Source organism: Capricornis sumatraensis, chromosome 15 (assembly GCF_032405125.1).
Source record: "Capricornis sumatraensis isolate serow.1 chromosome 15, serow.2, whole genome shotgun sequence".
NCBI lineage: Eukaryota > Metazoa > Chordata > Mammalia > Artiodactyla > Bovidae > Capricornis > Capricornis sumatraensis.
In genome coordinates, this window is record NC_091083.1 from 78,970,708 (window position 1) to 78,997,423 (window position 26,716).

Consider the following 26,716-nt stretch of genomic DNA (forward strand, 5'->3'; position numbering starts at 1 on the left):
GGGTGAATTAAGCTAACAAACCAGGATGGTGTGTTTATAGAGCATGTCAGGGATGCATTCAGGGGGCAGCATGAGATGAAACCCCTGTCTGTCCCCCTGTCCTCACATTACTTAATGCTCAGCCTCCACCAATTTTTGTTTCTTCATTTCTCAGCCTTTACAACCCTGAGAAAAACATTTTCTACTTGGGTACAGTGGTCTGGCCCAGAGTAACACTGTGTATCACTTAACTACAGGGACAGTTGTGCATTTCTTGGGCTGTTCTAGACTTTTCCACCTCAGCAGAACTAGTTTTTATCAAGTATCTTGAAAAGAGGTTCCCGCTACACAGGTTAAAATCACCTAATAGGCAGCATGCAAGCAGATTTTAGAAAAAACTGAAATAAGAGAATGCTTAGGGAGCAGTTAGGTATTCTGAAAGTTCTCCTCAGAAACCTTTGGGTGTCTTGAAGTTTTTGTTTCAGTTTTTAATAGTCCCAGAAATGTCTGACTCTCTTCTCTTTAAAAAAAGAAATTGAGAATATTCTAGATAATGCTGAAGTTTACTTTGATCATTACTTCTGATTTCTCTCTCCCCTCCACTCTGCTTTCCAAAGGTAATTACTGTTCTGATTATGGATATATATCTTTGCAGATATTTACAGATACATAAGGGCCCATGGAAAATATGTGGTAACATACGTCTCCAATAAACGGTAATAACATGCAGTATAGAACTCTCGGATATATACTTTCAGTCAATAATATTTTTTTGATGTGTCCATGTTAACACCTAGAGACCTGATTCATTTGTTTCCATTGAATTTAGTTTCCCATTGCATAAATATTCTACATTTTATTTCTCTAATCTCCTTCGGTGGACAGCTAAATAGCTTTCAGTCATTTGCAGTTTACAAACAACTCTGTAATGAACATCTTTTTACACATCCCTTGTTCACATATATGGATTTTTCTCTAGAGTAGTATTTACTCTGGGCTTCCCTGGTGGCTCAGACGGTAAAGAACCCGCCTGCAATAAGGGAGACCTGGGTTTGATCCCTGGGTTGGGAAGATCCCCTGGAGAAGGAAATGGCAGCCCACACTCAAAAACTCTTGCCTGGCAAATCCCCATGGACAGAGGAACCTGGTGGGCTGGAGTCCATGGGGTCACAATGAGTCGGACACGACTGAGGGACTAAGCGCGCAGTGTTTACTGGCGGGTAACGTCACTGGCGGAGGTTTCCCTTTTTTGGCGGCCCTGGGCCTTCGCTGCTGCAGGGGCTCTCTCCAGTCGTGGTGCTCGGGCTTCTCACTGCGGTGGCGTCTCTTGTTGTCGAGCTCTGGCTCTGGGGCTCGGTGGCTGTCACTTAGTTGCCCCGTAGCGTATGGAGTCTTCCTGGACTAGGGATCAGACCCGTGTCCCTTGCTTTGCCAGGTGGATTCTTAACCATTGGACTACCAGGAAATCCCCTCCTTTGTTTTTAATTTAGTTTTCTTTTAATCCAAGAAATATATGCATAGAGTTTAAAACTCATGTCTTCTCCAAAGGAAAGGATCATGAAACACAGCAAGCAGTCCCCAGTGGTTTCCCGCCAATCCCACCCTGTTTTTTTGCCCAGAGAGAACAACTCTCAACTCTTGATTCTTTGAGATTTACCTTCAAATTTCTAAGTAACCTGCTTCTCTACGCACTGCATGGTTTTTTTCTGTTTTAGGCAGGATCTCTGGCTTCCCAAACTACAACGTAAGACTTTAGCTCTCTCTTCTCACCCACCCTTGCCTCTCACACACATGTAGACTTTCTCTCCACATCCTCCTAATATCAGTAAGTCATCGTTTCAGCTTTATTGACGTAGAGGACTCGGCTTCTTATAACTATGCAAACACTTGTCACGGGTAAGCCATTTTTGTCTACAGTAATTGCTTTTCCTGTTTTGTGTGCTGGCCTGAGAGTTGACATTTTCCGAATAAATCCTTTCAGTGGATGAATCTAGATGGCTCCTTCTTGCTTCCCACTTAGTACATGGAGGGCTGGGCATAGGTGGTTAGGCGTACAAACAGCCTCACCAGGAAAGAATGTGTGCAGTCCTGCAGAGGTGAAATGGTTTGGGTTCAAGGAGTATGTGGAAACGCCCCCGAAACCTTTCCCCAGGTCACACAGTGATTCCTTACTTGGCTCCAACGAATTTGTTTTCCCCGTTTCCTCTTCGTTTTTCATGGACCACTCTACCCTGCGACTTCCAGCCAGGGCCTGGCGTGCTGAGCTTTGGCTATGGAAGCCCTAATGAGGTGTTTCACCTAATGGCTGTGTTCCTGGGCTTGATCCTTCACAGTTGTGTGTGTGAAGCTGAGATCACCAGCTGCGATTTTCTGTTTTTTTAAGGGTCAAGACGGGTTTATGTCATTCATTATTTGTTTTTATAATAGAGGTAATACAGCCTCCTGGTGAAAAATTCAACTGGGAAAAGAGGTGTATGGAGGTCAAGGCCACCTTTCCTCCTCTCCCAATCCTGGCCCCTCTGAGGCCTCCTCTGAAGCCGAGCTGCCCTGAACCAGATTACCAGCTTCAGATCCCAGCACTCGCTAGCTGTGGCACCTTGAGCAGGTTGCTCTGTGAGCCTCAGTGTTCTCATCTCTGAAATGGGAAGATAATAAGTGCTCACTTCAGAGAGCATTGTGGGGATTAAATGAGTTAATAAATACTTAGAGAGTGGCACAGAGAAAGCACCTAACAGATATTAATGAGGACTATTACTAAGTGCTGTCTCTCCTTGTAGACCAGTGGTTCTTAACCTTGACTGCACATTGAAATCAGGTGTGGAGTTTAAACTTTCCTCGTGCCTGGATCCCACCCGCAGCCATTCTGATTTTACTGATTTTTAAATGCTCCACACACACACACAAAAAATAATAATAATAAATGCTCCACACATCAACAAAGTGTGCAGCCAGGGTTGAGAGCCATTATGCACTATATTTCCCATGTGTATGCTCTATATTTTCCATGTGTATCAGTTGGAATCAGTGAGGTTATGCTGCAGTAACAAACATGCCCCGAATCTCACCTGCTTCTTATTTATGGTGCATGTCCGTTGTGGTCTATTGTAGCTCTGGCACTCAGCATCTTTATTCTGGAACCCAAGCTGACCGAGTCACTTGTAGCTAGAACATTTAGCCTTGTGAAGTGGGAAGAGAGCATGGCAACCCATACACTAGCTCTTAAAGCTTCCAACCAGAAGTGGAAAAAAAAAAAAGGAGGGGAAAGTGTTAGTCATTCAGTTGTGTCTGACTCTGAAATCCCATGGACTGGGATCCCACAAGGCTCCTCTGTCCATGGAATTCTCCAGGCAAGAATACTGGAGTGGTTATCCATTCCCTTCTCTAGGGGAGCTTCCTGACCCAGGGATCAAACTTGGGTTTCCTGCACTGCAGGCAGATTCTGTACCGTCCCAGCCACCAGAGAAGCCCCTTCTAACCAGAAGTGAAACATCTTCTGCTGACATTTCATTGGCCAAAGCAAGTCACCGTTGAGCTCCACAGGGAACCTCTAAATCAGGGGTCAGCAGCCTTTCTCTTCAGGGGGCCAGATAGTCAACACTTTAGGATCGGTAAGGATCTGTCACAGCTACTCACCTCGGCCTTCAAAGCCCTAAAGCAACCACATACCACACACTCTCCAGAAATGTAAAAATCACTCCACTTGTGAGCCATTCAGAACAGACAGCAGGCTAGATCTGACCTGCAAGCTGTAGTTTCCCAGTGCCTGGCGTATCATCTTCCTACAGGGAGAAGCTTTTCAGGAAGGGGCCCCAAATATGGATGAAGAGCAATGCAGCCTACACACTGTGTGTAGGAAAGAGAGGGAGAGAGAATGGGCCCTTTTATTGTACATTGTGTTTTTACACAGTAATTGCATGCGTGCTAAGTTGCTTCAGTCGTGTCTGACTCCTTGTGACCCTAAGGACCATAGCCCACAAGGCTCCTCTGTCCATGGGATTCTCCAGGCAAGAATACTGGGGTGGGCTGCCATGCCTGCCTCTGGGGAATCTTCCCAACCCAGGGACCCAACCTGCATCTTATGTCTCCTGCATTGGCAGGCGGGTTCTTTACCACTAGCGCCACCTGGGATGCCCTTTACACAGTGTACTGTGATACGACTTGCTCTTGTTCCTTAATACTGTGTTTCTGGATGATTCTTTCATGTCAGGAGGCCTAGCATGACTCCTTTTTTTTTAAGGCTGCCTAGTTTTCCCTGGTATGGATGTACTACAGTGGGTTTTGTTTGTGTTTTTATAGTTAATCCTCTCTTGTTAGATAACAGTGGTTTTTTTTAAACATCTGGAGCAGGAAGGCTGTGTCATAGACTGATCAGTATAAAGAGAGAACCAAGATCCCAAGACTGCCAGTAGTTTACACATGGTTTACACTGCTTTGCCTGAAATGTCTTGTTTTCCAAGAGGTTCTCTTTTCCTCCAGCCACTTGTGGTTCTTGCAACACTGAACACAGATGCCATTCCAGAGGCATATTTGGGGGGGTGGGGGATTAAACACTGATGAGGATAAATAGAAATGATGAAAAGGTAGAAGTGAAATCCCAGAAGCTATGCAACATTATCACCCTGAGCCCACCTGGACACACATTTTAGGCCGTGTGGGAGCCACAGAGATAAGACAGACCACAAGCACCATTCACAGGTGGGACTGGAGGAGGGGAGGCTGAGATGACACCAACCCCACTTAGACCCTTTTCTCCTCTTCTTCCTAACAGGACACCACGGCGTCCGTGCGCATCGGCCTCATGATGGAAGAAATGATCTTCAACCTCGCAGACACACATCTGTTCTTCAATGACCTGGAGGTTTGGAATTGTTCGATTACTTGTTTCATTCCATAGCTGCTTTATTGAATCACCTGCATCTAGTTTGGAGGCGGAGATACTGCCTTTTCATTTTCCCTTTTTTCTTTTTCATTTGGAGACTAGAAACTTTTGCTTGCAACCCCCAAGAAGGCATAGGACTATGGCCAGCCACAGCTTATTGGAAACACACTTGACCGAATTCCCTCTGTGGTTAATGGGCTTTTCTCTCTGCTCTAGCACTGATGTCCACTGGCAGTTTTACTAATCTAATCAAAGCTGTGTAGTTTCTTCCTCCTGAAATTTACTATTTAATAAAGTTTATTAAGGCAAATTAGTATGGATCCTCCTGGGTCAGGAATAATTAGCAGTGGGCCAGGATGGAAGCTTTTAAAAACAATTTACATTCCCCTGAAAACATGTTTTACAAAGAGAAAGGGGAGGGGGAGCATGCTGATTTAAAGTATCAGCTCCTGTGCCCTTAAGCAAGGAGCAAGGGAGATGGGAGAAGGGGGAAAGCAGCTTCAGAAATAAATTTAATTCATTTGTTTATATACTGCCTGTGTCCGAAAGATTGGGAAAGAATCTCAAATAGAAAACATATTTAAAATAGAGCTACTAAAGCAAACACAAAGGAACAGAAAGCCCTGTAATGAGTAAGGTTGAAGCATTGTACAAAAATAAAAATCTGGCTTGGGTTAATGACAGCAGTTCAGAGTCTGTCTGTGAGCTTCCTGGTAGCGAAAGCAAGAAAGGAAATAAAATGCACTACCTTCCCCCAATGAAAGAGCAAACAGCTTTCTCCAAGGTAAGGAAAGGTTGTCTGATAAGAGAATTAATGTGGGAAATCTTCTAGATTTGTAAATTATATTCTCATTATTGGCTTAACAGATAGAAAAATAAAGGCAACCTAAAACATAACTGCTTATGAAAGAACGATTCTATTTATCCTGGTAGGAATATTTTTTCCTAGAATCTGAAAAATCCCTGGGGACTCCACTGCGAAGTAGAAACATCAAGGCTATAAATTTCAAATCTGTCTTGGCCAGCCTGGAGCATTGCTAATATTTATCATCAGGAAAGGATACAGGGTTTCCTTCCTGTTCTGCTGTCCTTGAGTTCCAGAGGGGAAATGCTTGCTGAAATGATCGGCCTTGTGTTCTGTCCAGTCTCGACAAGCCATTTTGGCCTCAGTCCTCACATCTGTGAAATGGGATTGATGCTCTCTGCCCAGCCTCTTTTTTAAGAGAGGATTGAGATAGAAACTTGCTGAGGAAGAAAGAGAGCTTTGGAGTAGTAGAAAATGCCAGTAGCATCAAAGCCCAAAACTATCTCTTTCACCAAAAGCAACATGCAAGCTCTCTTTACCAAGGCCTCTCATATCTTGGAGGGGAAAAAAGAGACAGAAAGAGCTTAAAGTTTTAAATTGGGGGAAAAAAAAATACATGGCAATTGAATTTGGCAAATATTATGGAGCCTAATGTAGTAAAGACTCCACTGATCACACATAGCAAAACCCAAGTCGCTTTAGCAAAAAATGAAAACTATTGGCCCTTTTAGTTGAAAAGTCCAGGGTAGCTTTAGTTTTTCCCTGTCTCCTGCTTAGAATGTTCCTTATATGAGAGCAGAGACCATGTCTGTCTGATTCACCTTAAATCCCTGCAGACCAGGCAATAAACAGCCAAACAAATCCGTAAACAAGAATGCTTGTGAGTGAAAAGGATGTGAAGAAAATAAAACAATCAGGTGTGACAGTGAGGGAGCAGATAGGGAAACAGCATTCTCGTTCTCCACGGAGTCTGAGAAGGTGTCTCAAGGACATGGCACTTGAGCCAAGGCCTGAATGATGGCAGGGGTCAGCCAGGTAGAGATGAAAGGAGATGGGGTCAGCAGGTGCAAAGGCCCTGGGGTGAGAACTAGTGTGATGTCTTCTAGGTTCTGCGAGAAGGCCACGTGAGTGCAGTGGGTGAGTGAGAGCAAAGAGAGATGAGTCTAGAGAGGCAGGCATGAGCCAGACGCAAGCCATAAACATCAGGGTTTATTCTGAGTGCTGTGGACAGCCATGGGGTGGGAGAGCATGAAACAGGAAGAGCCACGTGACCTGGCTTACGTGTCACAATGACCCCTCTGGCTGCTGCATGGAGAACAGGCATTAGGAGCGGGAGGGGAGAGACTGGGGGACTAACGCAGAGGTACCGCCAAGCAAAAGAAGAAAAACGGGTTGGACTGAGATGGGAAGAAGATGTGCACTTAGGGGTGGCAGTAAAGCCAAGAGGCCTTGCTCACAGGTTGGACAAGGGGGATGAGGGAGAGTGAGGAGGCAAGAGAGACTCCTGGGCTCAGCCTGACCTGGGTGATGGTGCTGTTCTCTGTGATGGGCAACACAGGGGAGGTGAAGAATCCATCTCTCTGTCGAGTGCACCTGGGGTCTGAGATGTCTGGGACACTGCAGCAATGACACTAAGTGTGTGTTAGTCGCTCAGTCGTGTCCCACTCTTTGCGACCCCCATGGACTGTAGCCCACCAGGGTCCTCTGTCCATGGGGATTCTCTAGGCAAGAACACTGGAGTGGGTAGCCATTCCCTTCGCCAGGGGATCTTCCCAACCCAGGGATCTAACCCGGTCTCCCACATTGCAGGCGGATTCTTTACCATCTGAGCCACCAGGGAAGCCCAATGATACCAAACTGTCAGGCAAATACATAAGCGTTTGAAGCTCTTACGCAATAGAAAGGCAGATACATAGTAGGGGCTTTGTCCACCTTGGTTGAAACTGCGACTCAGAGCCAGGTATTTTGAGGGGACTGTTGTGTTTGAGTTTAAGCCCGTATCTTCAGACCCTGCCCCCTCTGCCATTCCTTACTGGCCCCAAAGTCTAAGTCGCACCTCTCAGAAAACCATCTTAATTACCAGCTGGAGCTACTCAGGGAAGACAGTTTGTTTTTATTCTCTACACTATTTTTTTTTCCAAAATGTCCCCAATGCCAGAAGCCCCGAGGGTACCTCGGCAGAATTGAAACCACGTTCCTCGATGGAGAAGTTAAGACTCACACAAGTGAAAACATACTGCTTGCTGGTGCCGGGGAGCCCCTGTCAAAATCTGAAGAGCAGCCTCGTGGAGCTCTGCAGGGAGGCTGTTCCGGGCTGGGCAGAGGCGTGCTGTCTGCAGGAGTCCAGTGCAAGGCCTGGCTCCTGGGCCGCTGGTTAGATGATGGCATTTAGGGAGCAAAGTCTGATCCCTTTCTCTGAGCCTGCAGTGCTCTCTGTAAATTAGGAGGTTGGCTTCCACAAGCAGCAGCGATTTATGGAGAATTTAGCGTTCGCCAGGCCCTACTCTTAAGTGCTGTGAATTCAGTGGCCAAAAAAAAAAAAAGCACAGCAAGATCCCCCACCCTGGACGCACTGACCTTGCAGTTGGGGAAACAGACCATAAATAATTGAATATAAAATGTCAGATGAAATGCTCCAAAGAGAGCCTAGCAAAGTCAAAGAAGATGGACCCAGGGTGGGTATTTTACTTGGTATAACCAGATAAGACTTCTCTGACATTGGAGCAGAGACCTGAAGGAGGTGAAAGAGAGGAGCATGTGGGTATCTAAGCAAAGAGTGTGCCAGACAGAGAAAACAGCAGTGCAAAGGCCCTGGGGCATGGGCAAAGTTGGCAAGTTCTGGGAACAGGGAGGAGAGGTCAGTGCAGCTGGAGCTAGAGCAGGAAAGATTGTGGAGAGCCGTTTGGGAGAGGGGAAGACAGATCATATGGCTCACGGTAAAGTTCAAGATAGCATTCCGAGAGTGACCAGAAGCCATTGGACGATTTTGAGCCGGGGAGCAAAATGACCTGACTCGTAGTTCAGAGGCGCCCTCTGGCTGCAGGGTGGAGAAGACCAAAGAGGGAAATGGTGGAAGCAAGAGTTATGCATTAAATCAGTGATTCTGGGCCTCAAGGGTGAAAGGGCTCATGGGGCGGGGGAGGGGGGGTGGAATCCACAGAGGAAGAACTGGTCAGAGACAAAGTAGGTGCCAAGTTCAGCTTTCCCTCTGGACATTCGGGATGCGCATCCTGAGTTCAGGACAAGCAACTGCTCATCAGCTCAGTCTGCCTTTGACTCCTGGCCCCACCATCTCCTGGGCTGTGTGACCTGAGTGAGTCACTGCATCTCTCTGAGTCTCAGTTTTCTCATCTGTTAAAGGGGTAGCTGAAAAGCCCCTACCTTCCAGGGTCATCGTGATGATGGGAGATGTATGGAAGCAGTCAGCACAGAGCCTGCTCCCATGTACATGTCCAGCAGGTGGGCCTCCCCACCAGTGGCCACATGCACCCCTGGGACCTACACGAGAATGGGGTAACATGGTACAGGAGCAAACTGATTAATAATTGTTAGATGCATTGTGTGATGAGCTGGAAACTAGCCTACCCAATCCCTGATTTAACCATAATTCAGTAACGATAGTTGTAATACAGAGATATGGCAAAGAAAAGACAGTGGTGGGTGACCTGGGCCTCCGCTGACAGCCAGTTGCTGGAGTCTGGGCAAAAGTCTTGACAATTACCCGGCTAGTTTGCCTTTGTGCGAGAACTGCTTCTTTTGCAGGAAAATCCAGGGCAGAGGACTCTCACCTGAAATGTCAGCGGGGCTGCGGGGCGAGGGTGAAGGCTCGATTGAAACTTACACGCGCTCCGGAGCGGTCAAGCCTCCGGGGCTCACTGAACTGCGCGCGTGCCCCCTCCACGCCGGGGTGGGACCCAGTCCTGCTTCCCAGTGACCGCAGGCGCTGGGGGGCAAGCCCTCTGGGGTTTGATTTCAGGACTCAGTGCACCGCAGGGGTGGCGATGCCGTTCATCCGCGTAGCCCCTGGGTGAAGAGGTGAGTGGGGCAGGGCAGATTCAAGCGAGAGAAAGCCGGCCCTCGCTTTCCCCACCTTCCCTCGCTCTCAGGTGTCAAGTGGGGGAGAGTGAGTGTGGAAATGGGAGGGAAGAGTGGGCTATCACACAAAAGGGAAGAATTTTTGGCTTCTAGCAGGCTGGGCCAGAGAAGCCACATAACCCAGTACTTTGGACTGCCTTGTGCAATGAGGAACCGTTCCACCCAAAATGCCAGGGGCACCCCATTGAGAAATACTATGCGGAGCCCTTGTATTTGCATATCACCTAGTCAACTCTACCGTATTTACGAATTACCTAGCGTTCAGCCCGACCCAGGCTTCATATAACTTACTTTTACTTGAAAAAAAAATATTTTTTGTTGTTAAACTTATTTTTTTTTCTTGCTAATGTTTTTTTTGGGGGGCGGGATGACTAGCACATTATGCCAGTGATATCTTTGGTGATATTGCTTAGAATGAAACTAAGGTTTTATTTATTGTTTGTTGGTTTTATTGAAGTATAGTTGATTTGCAATGTTGTGTTAGTTTCTGGTATACAGCAAAGTGATTCAGTCATATACATATATTATTTCATATTCTTTTCTAAATGGCTTATTACAGGATATTGAATACAGTTCCTTGTGCTAAATATAAATCCTTATTGTTTATTTTATATATAGTGTTGTATATCTGGTCATCCCAAACTCCCTTTCCCCTTTGGTGACCATAAGTTTGTTTCTTATGTCTGTGCGTCTATTTCTATTTTGTAAATAAGTTCATTTGTATCATAGTTTGGATTCCACATAAAAGGGATATCATATGTTTTTTGTCTTTCTCTGACTTCACTAAGTATGATCATCTCTAGGGCCACCCATGTTACTGCAGATGGCTTTAGTAAATTCCTTTTCATGGCTGAGTAATATTCCGTTGTGTCTATGTACATCTTCCTTATCCATTCCTCTGCTGATGAACACTTGGGTTGCTTCCGTGTCTTGGCTATTGTAAATAGTGCTTCAATGAACATGGGGTGTATATGTCTTTTTGAATTAGGAGTTTTTTTCCCTACACCTGCCTAGGAGCAGAATTGCTAGATCATATGGTAACTCAATTGTTAGTCTTTTAAAGGACCTCCATCTTGTTCTTCATAGTGGCTACACCAATTTATGCTCTCCCCACCAGTGTAGGAGGTTTTCTCCAGACCCTCTCGAGCATTTATTTGTGGACTTTTTAATGATGGCCATTCTGACTGGTGTAAGTTGATAGCTCATTACAGTTGAGATTTGCAATTCTCTGATAATTAGAAGCCAGTTTTTTAACCATTTAAACAGGAAAGTTGACTGAAAGAGGTGTGATAAGAGTGCATCACAAATCGTAGTAGTGAATATGTAGTAGGGTTTGAGAAATTGTTTCAGTAATTTAAATCTCTCTGTGATAGAAACGTGTCTCTTATGGAAGGTCACAGTCAAAACCACTTGAAAGCCAGTATTCTAGAGCAGGGCTGTCCAGTAGAATTTTCTAAGCAATGTCAGTGTTCTGTTCTGCACTGTCCAGCAGAGTAGCCACGGGCTCCCCGAGGTTACTGAGCACTTGAGATATGGCTAGCATGACTGAGGCCCTGGATTTTTCATTGTATTTAACTTTAAGTAATTGTAATGTAATAAGCCCCATGTAGCTGGTGGCTGTCATATTGGACAGGACTGAACACTGACCTCATTGCCCTCATTGTGTTAGGCTTCCGTGGTGGCTCAGTGGTTAAGAATCTGCCTGCCAAGCAGGAGATGAAGGTTTGATCCCGGGAGGGGAAGAGCCCCTCGAGTAGGAAATGGCAACCCACTCTAGTAGTCTTGCCTGGAAAATCCTATGAACAGAGGGGCCTAGCGGGCTATATAGTCCATGGGGTCGCAAAGAGTTAGGTGCGACTTAGGAGAAGGCAATGGCAACCTACTCCAGTACTCTTGCCTGGAAAATCCCATGGACGGAGGAGCCTGGTGGGCTGCAGTCCATGAGGTCTCGAAGAGTCGGACACGGCTGAGCGACTTCACTTTCACTTTTCACTTTCATGCATTGGAGAAGGAAATGGCAACCCACTCCAGTGTTCTTGCCTGGAGAACCTCAGGGACAGCGGAGCCTGGTGGGCTGCTGTCTATGGGGTCGCACAGAGTCGGACATGACTGAAGAGACTTAGCAGACTTAGCAGCAGAGACTTAAATAACAACTCATCGTAGCAAGTTCTATGAGACAGTGCAGCTCTGGAGCCCTAAATTTGTAAGACATGACCTACATTTTCAGTTAGGATGGTGATGATAATAATAATAACAAGACCAGTAATCACAGTTGGCATTTACTGAGCACTTACAGGTACCAGGCACTATTCTATGTAGTTTACATGTATTAACTTGTTTAATCCTGGTTATATTATCCCCACTGTCTCAGTCTGCCCTAGTTGCCATAACAAAACACCACAGACTGTATGGGTTACACAACAGAAATGAATTTGGGACTTCCCTGATGGCTCAGATGGTAAAGAATTTGCCTGCAATGCAGGAGACCCAAGTTCAATCCCTGGGTCAGGAAGATCCCCTGGAGAAGGGCATGGCAACCCACTCCAGTGTTCGTGCTGGAGAATCCCATGGACAGAGGAGCCTGGCGGGCTACAGTCCTGGGGTCACACAGAGTCAGACACGACTGAGGGAATAACAGTTCTGCAGGCCAGAAGTCCCAGATTAAGAGGCTGGCAAATGTGGTTTTCAGAGAAAGTTATTTTCCTGGCTTGTAGAGATCACTTCTTGCTGTCTCCATGTGACCTTTCCTCGATGTGTGTACAGGAGAGAGAGAGAAAAAAAGAGAGAGAGAGAGAGTGAGAGAGTGTGTGTGTGTGTGTGTGTGCTAACCAGTTTTGAGTCTCTTCTTGACTATTATGAGTGCATGTGCTCAGTTGCTAAATCATGTCCGACTCTTTGCAACCCCATGGACTATAGCACGCCAGGCTTCTCTGTCCGTGGAATTTCCCAGGCAAGAATACTGGCGTGGGTCGCCATTTCCTTCTCCAGGGGACCTTCCTGACCCAGGGATCGAACCTGTGTCTCCTGCACTGGCAGGCAGATTCTTTACCCTTGAGCTGCCAGGGAAGCCCAAATGAACACACTAATCCTATCAGATCAGGGTCCCACCCTTACAACCTCGCTTAACGTTAGTGACTTCCTTAGATGCCCCCTCTCCAAATAGAGCCACACTGAGGGTTCACACTTCTACACATGAATTCGGGGAGGACACAAACATTCAGTCCATAACATCTATTTTACAAATGAAGAGACTGAGGTACAGAGGGGTAAAGCGAACCATCCAAAGTCACACAGTTGGCAGTGGCAGTCTTCACACCCAGGCAGCTGGCCCCAGAGCCCTTCCACACATCGGCTGTGCTGTGCAGTCTCTCCCAGGAGAACGATTGCCATCTGGCTGAGAGCAGAGATTCCCAGTGGGAAATCTCGACTTGCACAGGGCTGTAGACGGTGGGTTCAGAGGGAAAGGGGGAGAACGGAGGATAGATGTGCCAGGAAGCCTGGAAAAGGACTGACAGCAAGGGGATAAATTCCCGGTGCGCGTGAAGAAAGTGAAGATGAAAAACTCCTCTGTGACTTAGCATGGCATCTCCGCATTGTATATGCCAAGGTCACACGGGTCACAGCAACCTAAACCGCACTACAGGACTAGAGCCCCCTCCCTCCCCCCCGACCCCCGCAACAGGAACAAAGCAATGAACAGAGGCTCTAAATGCAGGACATGGACAGAGGTTGGAGCTGAGTAGGAGGCACTGGTGGGAATAATGAACTCAATCACAGTGACAGCTGACACGTCCTGAATGCTCACCCTTCAGGTGACCCCTGAAGGGCTCACCTGTATGCCCTCATTTAACCTTTACAGCAGCCACAGCGGTAGAGTCTGTTATGTATCCCCATTTTAGAGCTGGGAAGACTGAGGGACGGAGAGGTTAACTTACTCAGGGCTGACTTGTATTGAGCTCCAACACAGTGCCTGGCATCACACATGCATTTTCTCACTGAAATCTCACAAGTACCATACAAAGGAGTTGTTTCTTTTTTAAGTCTATTTTATGGATGAAGAATGAAACCCAGAGAGGTCACTTTTTGAGGGTCACAGAGCTAGTAAGAACAGAGTAGAGGTCTGATCCAGGGCCAAGCTGACTTCTAGGCTAGGGCATTTATCTTTCAAAGAAGATACAATTTTGAGATGAATGGTGACTTGGAGAAGGAGAACAGGTCCACGGAATAGATGGAAGAAAAGAGTCCTTCATAAGAAACGAGATCAACGGAAAGGTTTTGGCAAAAGGTGTCTCTGGCCCGACTCAGGCCTGGCCAGGCAGGCGGGTGGGCCAGAGGGAGGACATTTCTAGATGCTGCTGGAGCTCTGGGAAGGCTCATGCTGGAGGGACTCAGAAGTGGCTGGAGTCTGGGCAGGCCATGGCTGCCTGCCTGACACACAGGCCTGATTGCTAAGCATCTGATTTATGGTTCTGCAGGAGCTATCAGGGAGAGTAATATTTCACCGTGTCAGCGCTGAGCTGCTCTCCAGAACGTCCTGCCCAACTGACCATTAATGCAACATGGCCACAGCCTCTTTAATGCTCTTCAGAGAACTTAAACATGCAGACAACACGAGAAAGATGGCCCGGGTTTCCCTCCCAGGAAGCAGGCCCCTCGCTGGCTAACCTAGAGGCAGGATTAAGCAACCTCGCTCTTAAAATATACCTGCCTCGGAGGAGAAGGAGTGGGCAGGGAGTCCATCTGTGCTCTGAGTCATTTTTCTAAAGCAAATTTGTCAACAATTTCCTTTCTGCATTCGTGTCTCCAAGCAGCCAAGGACAAAAAGTAATGGGATTGGACCACAGCAGAGCAGGTCGGGAAAAGCCCAGCTGTTACCGGCTTAATCAGAATGGATTTTGATGGGTATTTGTCACCAGGCTTACTGTTCATAAATGAGCAAGGATACAAAGTAGTCAAACCTGTGGGATGCAGGCAGAGTCTAATCCAGATAACCTTAAATTACATTTATTAGAAAAACCAGGAAAATTAATAAGAACTGGTCATTAAAAAGACCATTAAAGTAGATAAGCCCTTGGTAAACACAAACAAGGGAAAAAAAGAGATCAGTAACCAACATCCAGAATGAAAGAATGGACATTATCGTAGGTTCAGAGGAGATTCTCTTTTTGAAGTATTTATCTTATATTTATTTATTTGGCTGCACCGGGCAGGCCTTAGTTGCAGCACAAGGTATCTTTAGTTGTGGCATTTGACTCTTGGTTATAGCTGGCATATGGGATCTAGTTCCCTGACCAGGAATCGAACCAGGGGCCCTGGCATTGGAAGTGTGGAGTCTTAGCCACTGGACCACCAGGGAAGTTCCTCTTGTGTGTGTGTGTGTGTGTGTGTGTGTGTGTGTTTTAAATTATGAGAATAGCAAAAGTAAAGTGAAAGTGTCAGTTGCTAGGTCATGTTCAACTCTTTGCAACCCCCATGGACTGCTATAGCCCGTCCGATTCCTCTGTTCATGGAATTCTCCAGGCAAGAATACTGGAGTGGATAGCCATTCTCTTCTCCAGGGGATCTTCCAGACCCAGGGATCAAACCCTGGTCTCCTGCATTGCCTGCAGATTCTTTACCATCTGAGCCATCATGAAAGTTCCAATTATGAGAATACCAAGAGCTTATATTATACCAGTGAACTTGAAAACCTGGGAGAAGTTGACCCTTTTCAGGAAGGTACAAATTGTCAAAATTAACCCAAGGGGAAATTCTTTAAATAAATATAATGAATCAATGACCTTTGGAAACTGAAATTGTAGATAAAAACATACATCTCTAAAGAGGCACCAAGTCCAGCTTGTTTTAAACAAGAGTACCACCAAACATTCAAGGAAAGGATAAATAAGTCCCATCCTCCACAAACTGCAAAGCAAAGAAAAAGAGGGGGTGCTCTCCCATGCATTTGAGGAGACTGATGTCACCCTGAAATTAAATCTGGACTTTGAGCACATGACAAAAGGATGAATTGCTGTCATTGATGATGAGCGGTGGGACGCTCCTGCACCTTTACCCAGGCCCTGTGACTCTTTATGTAAGTTCCACTGACCCGGTCTGAACTTCAGTTTCCATGCTGGTGAAAGGAGAGGTCTGGACTATCATTGGAATCCTTTATTAGGCCAGCCACATGCCTCATTTCATATGTACTGCTGCTGCTAAGTCGCTTCAGTCGTGTCTGACTCTGTGCGACCCCATAGACAGCAGCCCACTAGGCTCCCCTGTCCCTGGGATCCTCCAGGCAAGAATACTGGAGTGGGTTGCCATTTCCTTCTCCAATGCCTGAAAGTGAAAAGTGAAAGGGAAGTCGCTCAGTCACGTCCAACTCTTAGCGACCCCATGGACTGCAACCTACCAGGCTCCTCCGTCCATGGGATTTTCCAGGCAAGAGTACTGGAGTGGGGTGCCATTGCCTTCATAGCTACGAGTGGATGCAATAACCATATTTCATGATTTTAAAATCCTAGAGACCTTGAAGGCCCAGAAGCAATGACACTCCTGTGGCAACTAGCATACCTAGCACCCAGATCTTGGCTTCTAAACACCATTTTCCAGTGAAAGGAACCAGGGCTCCTTGGATATGAGACTGATTCTAGGGCTGGGACAGGAAAGACACTTGGTAACATGGAGCATCTCACAGTGCCCCAAACTAAGGACATACTCACAAATCCCTGTGATGATGGGGTATGTCACAGGGATACAAGAGCTGACCAGAAAGAGTTCCCAATGGTTCGAGCTGGAACAATTTGAGTACTAAAACAAATAACATAGCACCTAACCCTAAGTATGGGCTTCCAGGTGGCACAGTGGTAAAGAATCTGCCTGCCGATACAGGAGATAAAAGAGATACGGGTTTGATCCCTCAGTTAGGAAGATCCCCTGGGGTAGGAAATGGCAACCCGCTCCAGTATGCTTGCCTGAAAAGTTCCATGGACAGAGGAGCCTGGCAGGCCACAGTCCATGGGGTCACAAAGAGTCAGACGTGACTGAGCGACTAAGCACACACACAACCCTAAGTATAAACTAAGTACCCGTGAGTCCATCCTGACACAGATGAATGATTGAATAAATAAATAAGTGGGGGAGAAGGGACAGCTTTACAGTGCAGAGACCTGAGGAACACCGGCTGAGCCAGGCGACCAAGGTCAGAATCACCAGTGTTACATCATGTTGACAGCATACGCTTGATGGGACGTGTTGGGAGCGGCACTTTTACCTCTGTGACCTTCCTCCCCAAAACCCCTAGCCCCAGTCTAACCATGAGAAAAACATCAGAGAAATCCCAGTTGAGAGACATTCTGCAAAATACCTGACCAGCATTCCTTTAAACTGTCACCAAAACCAGGGAAAGTCTGAGAAACTATCACAGTCCAAAAGAACCTAAAGAGACAAGACAAAAAAATACAACATGGTACCCCAGATGGGATCCTGGAAGGGAAAAAGAACAGTAGTGGAAAAACGGAATTAAAAATAGACAGTACCTAATAATAATTTAGTGATATTTATTAGTTGTGACAAGCTGTTTGAATATAAGATGTTAACAATAAGGGAAACTGGGCATATGGTATATGGGAATGCCTTATACTATAGTCATAACTTTTCTGTAAATCTAAAACTATTCTAAAATTTAAAGTTTATTGTTAAAAAAAAAAACCTGAAGACTCATCCAGTAACTTGTCCAAGATCACACACCTAGGAAATGGCAGAGGTGGTACTTGAACCCAGGGTTGGGCTTTTGTAGGCCAACTACAAAGTCGAGGCCACGTGAAACTGAATGTGTCTACCCCCGTTCTCTTCTGCCCCATTCCCTGAGATGTATTAATGTGTAGCATCCTGATGTGTCCATGGGATTAGGACTGAAGACTGCAGGGTTCTGCTTTGCTTCTAAATTGTTTCATCAGCAGAACTGACCATCCATGAATCTCTTGCAGTGGTGAACTCAATTCAGTTTGAAGCTATGGAATTCACAATAGTAATACTAGCAATAATCAAGACAAACGTGTATGTGGTATTTTCTACAGTCGAGGGACTTTTCAAAGTGCTCTATCTGTATTGATTCATTCAGTCCTTACAAAACTCTATGTGGGAACTACCATTCTGCAGCTCAATTACAAAGAGGCTGAGAGTCAAAAAGATTCAATACCTTGTCCAAGTTCATTCTGTTAGTAAGTAGCAGAGTCAGAATTTGACCCAGATCCCAGAGTCTGTGCTGTATTCTCTGACCTTGCAAAAACCAGTTAAAAAAAAAAAAATGGACACTACTTTACGATTTCCCAGTTCAGTAGATAAAATAAATCAGCCAGTGTATCAGGCCTAGATTCATCCTACAGGCCCCACAAATTGCAGAAACAGAGAAACATTTGTCGTGAAACGGGGGAGAATTGGGGCAGTTTTTACAAAGGCAGTGACATTAGCAAACCTTTGCAGGCTTTAGATAGTTGGACAGAGAGGGGGGAAGCATGCAGAACAGAAGGCGCAGCAAGTGCAAAGGCCCTGGGGCAAGAGGATGAGGGTTGTTGAAGGACTAGCAGAGGCTATGTCTGCAGTGTGTTGGGAGATGGGGGGTGGAATCCAGTGATGAGTGGCAGGGCGTGCAGACAAGTGGGACCTGAGTCATGGTGAGGATTCGGAGGGAGGTGGGAGCCATTGTGGGGTTTTGAGCAGGGGAGGGCCAGGATCTGTCTTAGGGTTTAGCAGGATCCCTCTGGCTGCTGGATAAAAACTAGGCTGGAAAGATGGAGGGTAGAAATGAAGAGGTGATTGTAATAGTCTGAGTCAGAGGTCCACCATCTTCTTCTGTCAGGAGCCAGAGAGTAAATATTTTAAGAGTTTCGGGGTCAGACTGTCTCTCTCTCAACTACTCACTTCTCCTGTTGCAGGGCAAAATCAGCTACAGACCCGAAGTAAATGAATGAACATGGCAGTGTTCCAATAAAACTTTATGTATACAACAGGTGGCCGGACAGAATGGCACAAGCACGGAATTTTGTTTTTCAGTTCTGTTCAGTCACTCAAGTCATGTCCGACTCTTTGCAACCCCGTGGTTTTTCATCAGTGTAGACCCCAGGGATACTGGCTGTATCCCTCTCTAGTCTGCCGCTTTTTGCCCTACAGGACGTCTTTGTGCTAGCCTAACAATCTCCGTCTTCCTTCTGAGCAGCCGGGTAGGAGTGTCCTGAATGGATATACCACAGTTCATTCCACCGTGACCCAGATGAGGGAACTGCAGGTGATTGCAGCTTCTCACCGGGGTGACCGGCCTCCTTGCACAGGACTCTGTATGTTTCTCTGGGTCAGAAACCGTCAGTTCCTCAGCACCACTGCGCCTCACCAATGTCAAGGCCACAGGAACCCACCACTCTGTCTTGGAAGGGTGTTCCTGCTCAGATTCCCCCCCCCCCAAATTATAGTCACACTTTGAGTCCAGAGAGGCCAGAGGCACCCTGGGCAGTGAGAAGCTGGCATCCTCAGCGTGAGCCCAGTTGAGGAGCCGGGGGTCCTTGCCCCAAGGACCCAGCCCAGTTGAGGAGCCAGGGGTCCTCGCCCCCGGGACCCAGCCCATCCTCACATCCTCCGCCCTGTCCCGCTCCCCTCGGTGCCGGCTCGGCAGGTAACTCGATCCAGGTCAGCTGGCGGAGTATGAGGTAGCGTCTAGCTGAGCGTCATGGTATTTTATTAAGCCCGAAATGTGATCGCTACTGTTGTCACACTTTAGCGCCCCCAACAATCCCCTGGCAGATGAGAAAACCAGAGCCTTCCCGCATGCCTTTCCCCTGACGTCAGGGAAAGTGCAGGGAACCCTGCCCGGGGGCCCGAGAGCCTGGGTGACCCCCCGGAGCAGCTTTCAAGCCTGAGGGAAGGACCGGGGGCCACTGGGCGGTGTTTTTCTAATTTCAGGCAAAGCAACGGACTGGGGGAAATCTGCTATTAATTTCTCCTCGGTGCCTGGGCCTCGGAAGTCAGCACTGGCTTTTCAATACAGTCTTCGTTAACCTATTAGGATGGCGGGCCCTAGGATCCTTCTGTCTAAATGACGTTGCTCTGGGTCGGGGTTCTGAAACGAGGATGCCCATAGGGACCCAGGTGAGGTAAAGTGAGGAAAACCCAGCAGAGGCTGTGGAGAAGTGGAGATGGAGCTTGAGGCTGTGGATGGTCAGGACAGAGGCATGCAAGCCCTCCCTTGCCAGAGCATGTAAATTCTCAAAGTAGCAGAAAATCTGGAGAGACGGAGAAAGAGGGAGAAGAAGGGAGAGAGAAGGGAGGGAGGGGAAGTGAGGGAGAGAGGCAGGGACAGAGACGGCTGTTGTTCCAAAAATTGTTTTACTGTTTTAAGACAGTTTGGGCTAGATGAGATACCTCTCCTGGCCAGCTTGCAAGCTCTTCCCTAACTGAACCTGTCAACACAGCAGTGAAATTGTCCACCCTGTTCCTTTGTCCCTCCGGAGCTGCACTGTCCAGTGGAACTTTCTGCAGTGATGGAAATACACCATCCAGTATGGTAGCCATTGGCTCCATGAAATAGACCCAAGGAACTGAATTTTCCACTGAGTTTTTTAATTTATTTATTTATCTTGGGCCACACTGGGTCTTCACTGCTGCACACGCACCTTCTCTAGCTGCAGCACGTGGGCATCTCACTGCTGTGGCCTCTCTCATTGCGAAGCCTGGGCTCCAGCGTGTGTGGGCTCAGTAGTTGTGGCACACGGGCTTAGTTGCCCTGTGGCGTGTGGGATCTTCCTGGAGCAGGGATCGAACCCTTGTCTCCTGCATTGGCAGGCAGATGCTAAACCACTGGACCACCAGGGAATTCCTCTATTTAATTCTAATTGACTAACTATAAAGAACCACGTGTGGCTGATTGCTACTGTATTAGATAACATGATTATCGAACCTTTTCAGTCGGAGGTATGCCATCACCGCTCTTTAGGAAAGAACGTGCCGTCTCAGGGACGGGGATCAATTATACCACCAAGAGATTAGAATCCTGAGTACATGGAAAGAAAGGCCATATGGAATCATAAGTAGAAATGGCGTAGGTGTCAGCCAGATGTTTGCTAGCTCAAAGAGTGGTCATTCAGTGCCTCCCAGGTGTTTTTTTCCACTACTACCCAGAGAGTCTCTCAGTCGGGGTCACTGCTGAGCGTCCACCATGTCACTTGCCCTCTGGTCTGGCTGCCCTCTGCCCAGGGCTGACCCCAAGGAAGCCCCTGGGTGGACGTCCCTGCTGTTGCTCCCATCCAGACATGTCAGAGCGCACCAGCCCCTGCCAGGGACCTGAGGCACACCAGGTCCCATACCACGGGACCCCAAGTCCTACTTTAGCACTGCCACAGAACTGTGGGCAAGCAGGCCAGGGACTCTGGGCACAAACCTCTTTCCAAGCTAAAGGCTTCAGCAAACCCCCTTCCCGTCCACAGCCCCTTGAGGAGGCCAGGGAGGGGTCAGCGCCACACCACTCCTTCTAGGTTCCGACCTCGATCCCCACAAAACCACCCAGGCTTCCCCAGGTGTGACTGTCTCCACCCTGCCCCCTGTATCTCCATGACAACCAGGTTCCCACTGTATATCTCTCCCAAGTGATGGGAAGGTGGTTCCATTATCCCCCAGCAAAGCTCCTGTCCTCAAAGATGAATTCCAGCCTCCTCCTTGTGTAAAAAGAAATCTGCTCAAAATGTTGATAGCACCATTTTTTTCCCCAGCGTGTCTCCTCCTGTGAGGAGTCCAGGGACGTAACAACCAGTTTTTTTTCTCCGAGGTCAAGCTCAGAGTTCCACGTGTGTCTTCTGTCTCTAACAGTCTTTACTAGGAGGTCTCTACTCCCTGAAATTGTCTTGCAAAACCCAAAACGTGGATGTTTACAAATCTTAACACAGTAATCAAAGCTAACATTTATGTAGCACCAGGCGTTTTTTCTCTCGTCAACCATGTAAGCAGGTTCAGTTGTTATCTCCATTTGCCAGTCTGACCTCTGAGGTTCAGGATGGCTGTGTCATTTGCTCAAGGTCACACAGCTAGGCAGTGGTTGGATCCAGGATCCAAACCCAGGCGATCAGATTCCAGAGCCTGAGCTCTAATCAGTACCAAGGTGGCATGCACAGCGCACTCGTGATTTTTGCCTTATAGATCTTTCACCTGAATGTACTTTATGGTGGAGGTGGAGCTCTTCACAGGGTTGGTGGGACTTGCATGTGACTTCCTTGGGGGCACTGGCATCACTCTTGCCTCTTGGTTGCCAACTGCAGGAAACCCCTCTCCACTCCCTTAAACAGAAACGTCCGTGTATTCCTTTCCTGTGACTGCTGTACAAATTACCGCACACTTAGTGGCTTAAAACAACACCACTCTAGAGGTCAAACGTCCAAAATCAATTTCACTGGGCCGAAGATGTCGGTAGAGCTGGTTTCTTCTGGAGGCTTTAAGGGGAGAAACTGTTTCTTTGCCTTTTTCGACTCCTGGCAGCTACCTGTATTTCTTGGCTTGTGGCCTCTTTCTCCACCTTCAGTGCACCTCACTCCAGTTCTCATCTCTGTCACCAAATAATACCCCTCTGCCTCTTACTTGCAAGGGCCCTTGTAATTACATTCAGGATCCAACCAGCATACTCTCCCCATCTCGAGATGGTTAACTTAATCATATCTACAGAGTTCCTTTTGCCCTGTAAGGTTTCTGGGATTAGGACATAACACGTCTTTGGGGGGCTGTGGTTCAGCCTACTATAGGGGTCAGGGTGGCCTCCTCTCAGTTGCGGCGGGATAGAGCGAGTCATGTGATCGGACCTCATCCGTCTCTCCAGCTCCCAGACCTGCTTCCCTCTAACAGCCCCAGGCTTAACCCCACCATCCAGCAGCCCCAGGGAAAGGAGAGCTCCCCTTTTTCAAAAGTCCCAGGACTGGTTCTCATTGGTCCATCTGAGACCACACCCTCATCTCTGAAGCAATCACTTTGGCCAGAGGACCCTGGGTCTCTCTGATTGGCTGAACCTGGGTCACATGCCCACCAATGTCCTCCCCTCCTCTCTGTCTTAACTGCCATGTGTTAAGGTAGTTCTGTAAAGAGAACATGAGTGGTGGCTGGCAGCTTGTTACTGGAATCCGTTGAATGGCCAGTGCTTGAAAGGGTAACCTGGCACAAGTAGAAGTGAAGCTGCTCAGTCGTGTGCGACTCTTTGCGACCCCATGGACTGTAGCCTACCAGGCTCCTCAGTCTGTGGAATTTTCCAGGCAAGAGCACTGGAATGGGCTGTCATTCCTTCTCCAGGGTATCTTCCCCACCCAGGATCAAACCCAGGTCTCCTGCATTGCAGACAGACAGACGCTTTACCCTCTGAGCCACCAGGGAAGCCCAAACCATATGCCTGGCACATAGTAAGTGCTCAATAAATGATGGTCACAGATGGTGGGACACAGAGGGTAACTTGGGCAGGGGGTATCTCCTGAAGCTAATGCTTGAAGGCTGCAAGGTTCACTAAGCAGATGAAAGCAGTGAGCCCTCCACACAGAAGAAGCACCTTGAACAAAGCAAAGGCTTCCACTGTATGGCCATGGCGACCATAGGTCCTAGTGTACCTGGGGACAGAGGGAGATTGGATTGGTCCTCTTTTGTGCCTGTCCTCCCAGTATATTACTAATAGCAGCCCCCTTTACACTGCAAAACTGTCAGGGTGTGCATGATAAATTAGAGAGTCATCACCCCTTATAGCGAAGCAGCTCCTTCATAAGTAAACCAAAGGCAGAAGAGGATGAGACTTACCCAAGGTTACCCAACATTTAGCAGCAAAGTCTGGACTAGAATTCAGGACTGCTGACTCCCAATCCAATGCTCCTTCATCCTCCAGCTTATGAAATCAGCTCTCAAAGGCTGCATCAGCTTCACCAGTCACATATCTCCCTTTTTCTCTTCTTGCCAAATTCTCCATAGGATTGTGACCAGATCCACGTGGACGATGTCTCATCTGATGACAATGGGCAAGATTTAAGGTAGGAATTCAGGGAGTCAAAAATGCCCCTTCTGATTACGAACCAAGCTCACCTATCACTGGGACACAGAGAGGAGGCTGGTTATCAGGGCCAGGGTGCGCCTGCCTCCACCATAACTGGGACTTATTTCTCTGAACTCAAAAAGCACAATCGTGCCCCCGACCCTGCAGCTTCTTCCGCATCATCTCCAATTACTGGGGCTGAGCTTTCCACAAATTCCCTGTAACTACTTCTGCTGATCTCTTTGTGGGTCTTTTTTCCCCTGCTTACTAAAGTAATGCATGCATGGGGGCACAGGTTCAGTCCCTGGTCAGGGAACTAAGATCCTGCAAGCTGCATGTGCACGGCAAAAATAGTGCATTAAAATATCATAAAAGCAGAATAAATGCACGCATGCATATTGTAAAAACTGTCATACACCACTTCTAAGCTTGCCTCCCAGAATCACTACCATCCAGAGTTTAGTACACCTTTTTCCAAGGATTGACTGCACTCATTAACATATGTATATATTATTTGATATAAGATCAACAGTCAATACTCAAAAATATTTCTTGAATTAATAAATGGTATGTTGGTTTTCTAGGAAAATCACTCCTAGGACATGAATTCCAGAAATAAGGTCCCCAACTGCTCAAAATGAGAGCAGCTTTTGAAGAATGTGGCTGAGGAATGTTCCAAGCCTGCCCATTATAAAAACAGAACCCTTGTTAATCTGTGCTTATCAAAATGATCACTATTCAGCACCTCTCGGCCCATCAAAAGTATTGTGAGACCAAAACAATGTTTGGCTTGTGGGCCGTTTGTGCTAATTTCACTTAGCATTGGCTTCTGAGGTGTGTCTTCCAACTTACTCCAAAAAAAGAAATCAAAGTGTCTGTTACTGAGCCCTGCAAGTCTTTTCAAAGCCCAGCTCAATTAGAAGTGATTGGTGGGCATCGCCTGCTTCGCTTTAATTAGCCATTCAGAAAATCCTCTGCAGTCAGGCCTGGCCAGGACCAGCCAGGCTCCAGGGCCCGCCAGGACTGCTCAATTTATGGAGTAAATAAATCCCAGATCAGGGCTAATTGTGTCCTTTCCATGAAGTCATCCCTGGGAACCACTCTCCCTTTCAAAGCAATAAGCAACCAGCGTTCTGTTTTTATCCTTTCTGCTGTAGTGGCTGGCTTGAATCGAAAGCAGTGCCCCTCTGAACCCTGACTTGAGCTGAGCTGTTGGTACCTCACTTCAAGAATCCACAATCCAAGGATGTTTTTTGTCCCTAGGAGCGAAATTCCCCATGTGTTCATTCGGGAAATATCTGTTAAGGACCTACTGTGTGCTAGGCATCAAATGCCCCTCCCCTTTTTCTTCTCAGTTAATAGTAAAAACTGAGACTGCCCTGGTGGACCAATGGTTAAGACTCTCTGCTTCCAAGGCAGGGGTCACAGGTTTGATCCCTGGTCGGGGAACTAAGACCCTACGTGCCACAAAGGTGGCCGAAATATAATTAATTAAAAAAAAGAAAAGCACCGTAAAAAGCAACAGTGGTACCGTTGGTATCTTGCACCATGCCCTATTCCAGATGCTTCACGTGGCTTACCTCTTTGCACCCTCACAGCAATTAGGAAAAAGTGGCTCTTATCATCCTCATTTTACACTGGGGAACAGGAGGTACAGAGAGGTTAAGTAACTTGCTCGGCCTGACACAGCTGGTAAGTGGGGGAGGAAGGATTCATGGACACCCTGCCCTGCCCTCCGCCTCTTGGCAGAACATCCAGCCATCTCCCCAGGGTGTCCTCTGAGTTTCGAGTCAGCGTTTTTCAAGAATAAATCCTCCAGCCTTTCTGCACTACCCAGGGAGGAGATGCTGGTGGCTACCGATCCCAGAGCTGACACCTGTCTCTCCCGGAGGCTCTCGGGTTAACCCACCCACCGCTGCTCTGTGTAGCACAGACTCTCCTCTGAGCTGTCCCTGCAGTACCAAGGGAGCTTCGCCAGCAGGTCCGATGCGGCGGATACTGGTCCGGGAAGCCCTGCACATGCGCGGCACCATCTCCCGCGAGTACCCAGGAGGTCGTGCCGGAGCTCTGCTTCTCCAGGGATCCAGAAGAGTTTGAAAAAGAAGAACAAGCCGCTTTTGAAAAGGACGAATGTTAGGGTGCATGGATGCCCCAGCACCCAAGTTCACTGCCACTCAACCAAGGTCACAGATGGGTCTAAAGTCACAAAGACGCCCTCTGTGTCTGCCCAGCGGCTCCTCATTGGAGACTGCGGTGCTCAGACCACTGGATGGGAAGTGGTCTGAAGCTGTTCTTCCACAGACTCTTTTAAAAAAAAAAAAAAAGGAAAAGAAGTTGATAGAAATTAAATGAAAAAACAAAATTCTCTAACAAGATGAGAACCTTGACAGCAGAGAGGAAGGAGCATGTGGCAATTTAAAGTGTGGGTTCTTGGGGCATATGAATCTCCTTAGTAACAACATTTGTATTTCAAACCTTATGAACATTCCCTCTTATAATGTCTTCCTAGGGACATGGTCTTTGTATTGTAATTTATCAAATCCACTGACTTTCATAAAAAATACATATTTTCCCAACATATGTAAAAACAACTATAGTTGAATATCACTCATCAGGCTATTCATATCAGTGGTTTCAAATACCACTCCAAAATGTGAAACTTAAATTTCAGGGAAAAGTGTCTTAATATTTTTTATAAAATATTGTGAAATATCCAAAATATTTTCCCTTACTGTGTCAACTGAAAAACTCTTATAAAATTTCCTTTACTTGATAAAACTAATGAGTTAAAAAAATTTTTTAATCCAGAGTAAGAGACCTTATATACAACAAGCTATGTAATAATTTCCATTTAACATTAGACTTAGTGGTGGTCACTCAGATAAGAAGTAACCTTGTATTTATCCAGACACCCAATAAAGCAAAATTCTCAGGTGGAAAAAGA

At 47.0% G+C, this 26,716-nt stretch overlaps 1 protein-coding gene across 3 annotated transcripts in view; it reads left to right on the plus strand.

The window, feature by feature from the left end:
* EYA2 (EYA transcriptional coactivator and phosphatase 2) overlaps positions 1-26,716 on the plus strand; it is a 170,414-nt gene that overhangs the window by 124,094 nt on the left and 19,604 nt on the right. For all 3 annotated transcript variants that reach the window (XM_068987109.1, XM_068987111.1, XM_068987110.1), the window contains 2 exons: positions 4,748-4,837; positions 23,712-23,770. In XM_068987109.1, coding sequence (XP_068843210.1) covers positions 4,748-4,837; positions 23,712-23,770 — 149 coding nt within the window. The remainder of the gene's footprint in view (positions 1-4,747; positions 4,838-23,711; positions 23,771-26,716) is intronic.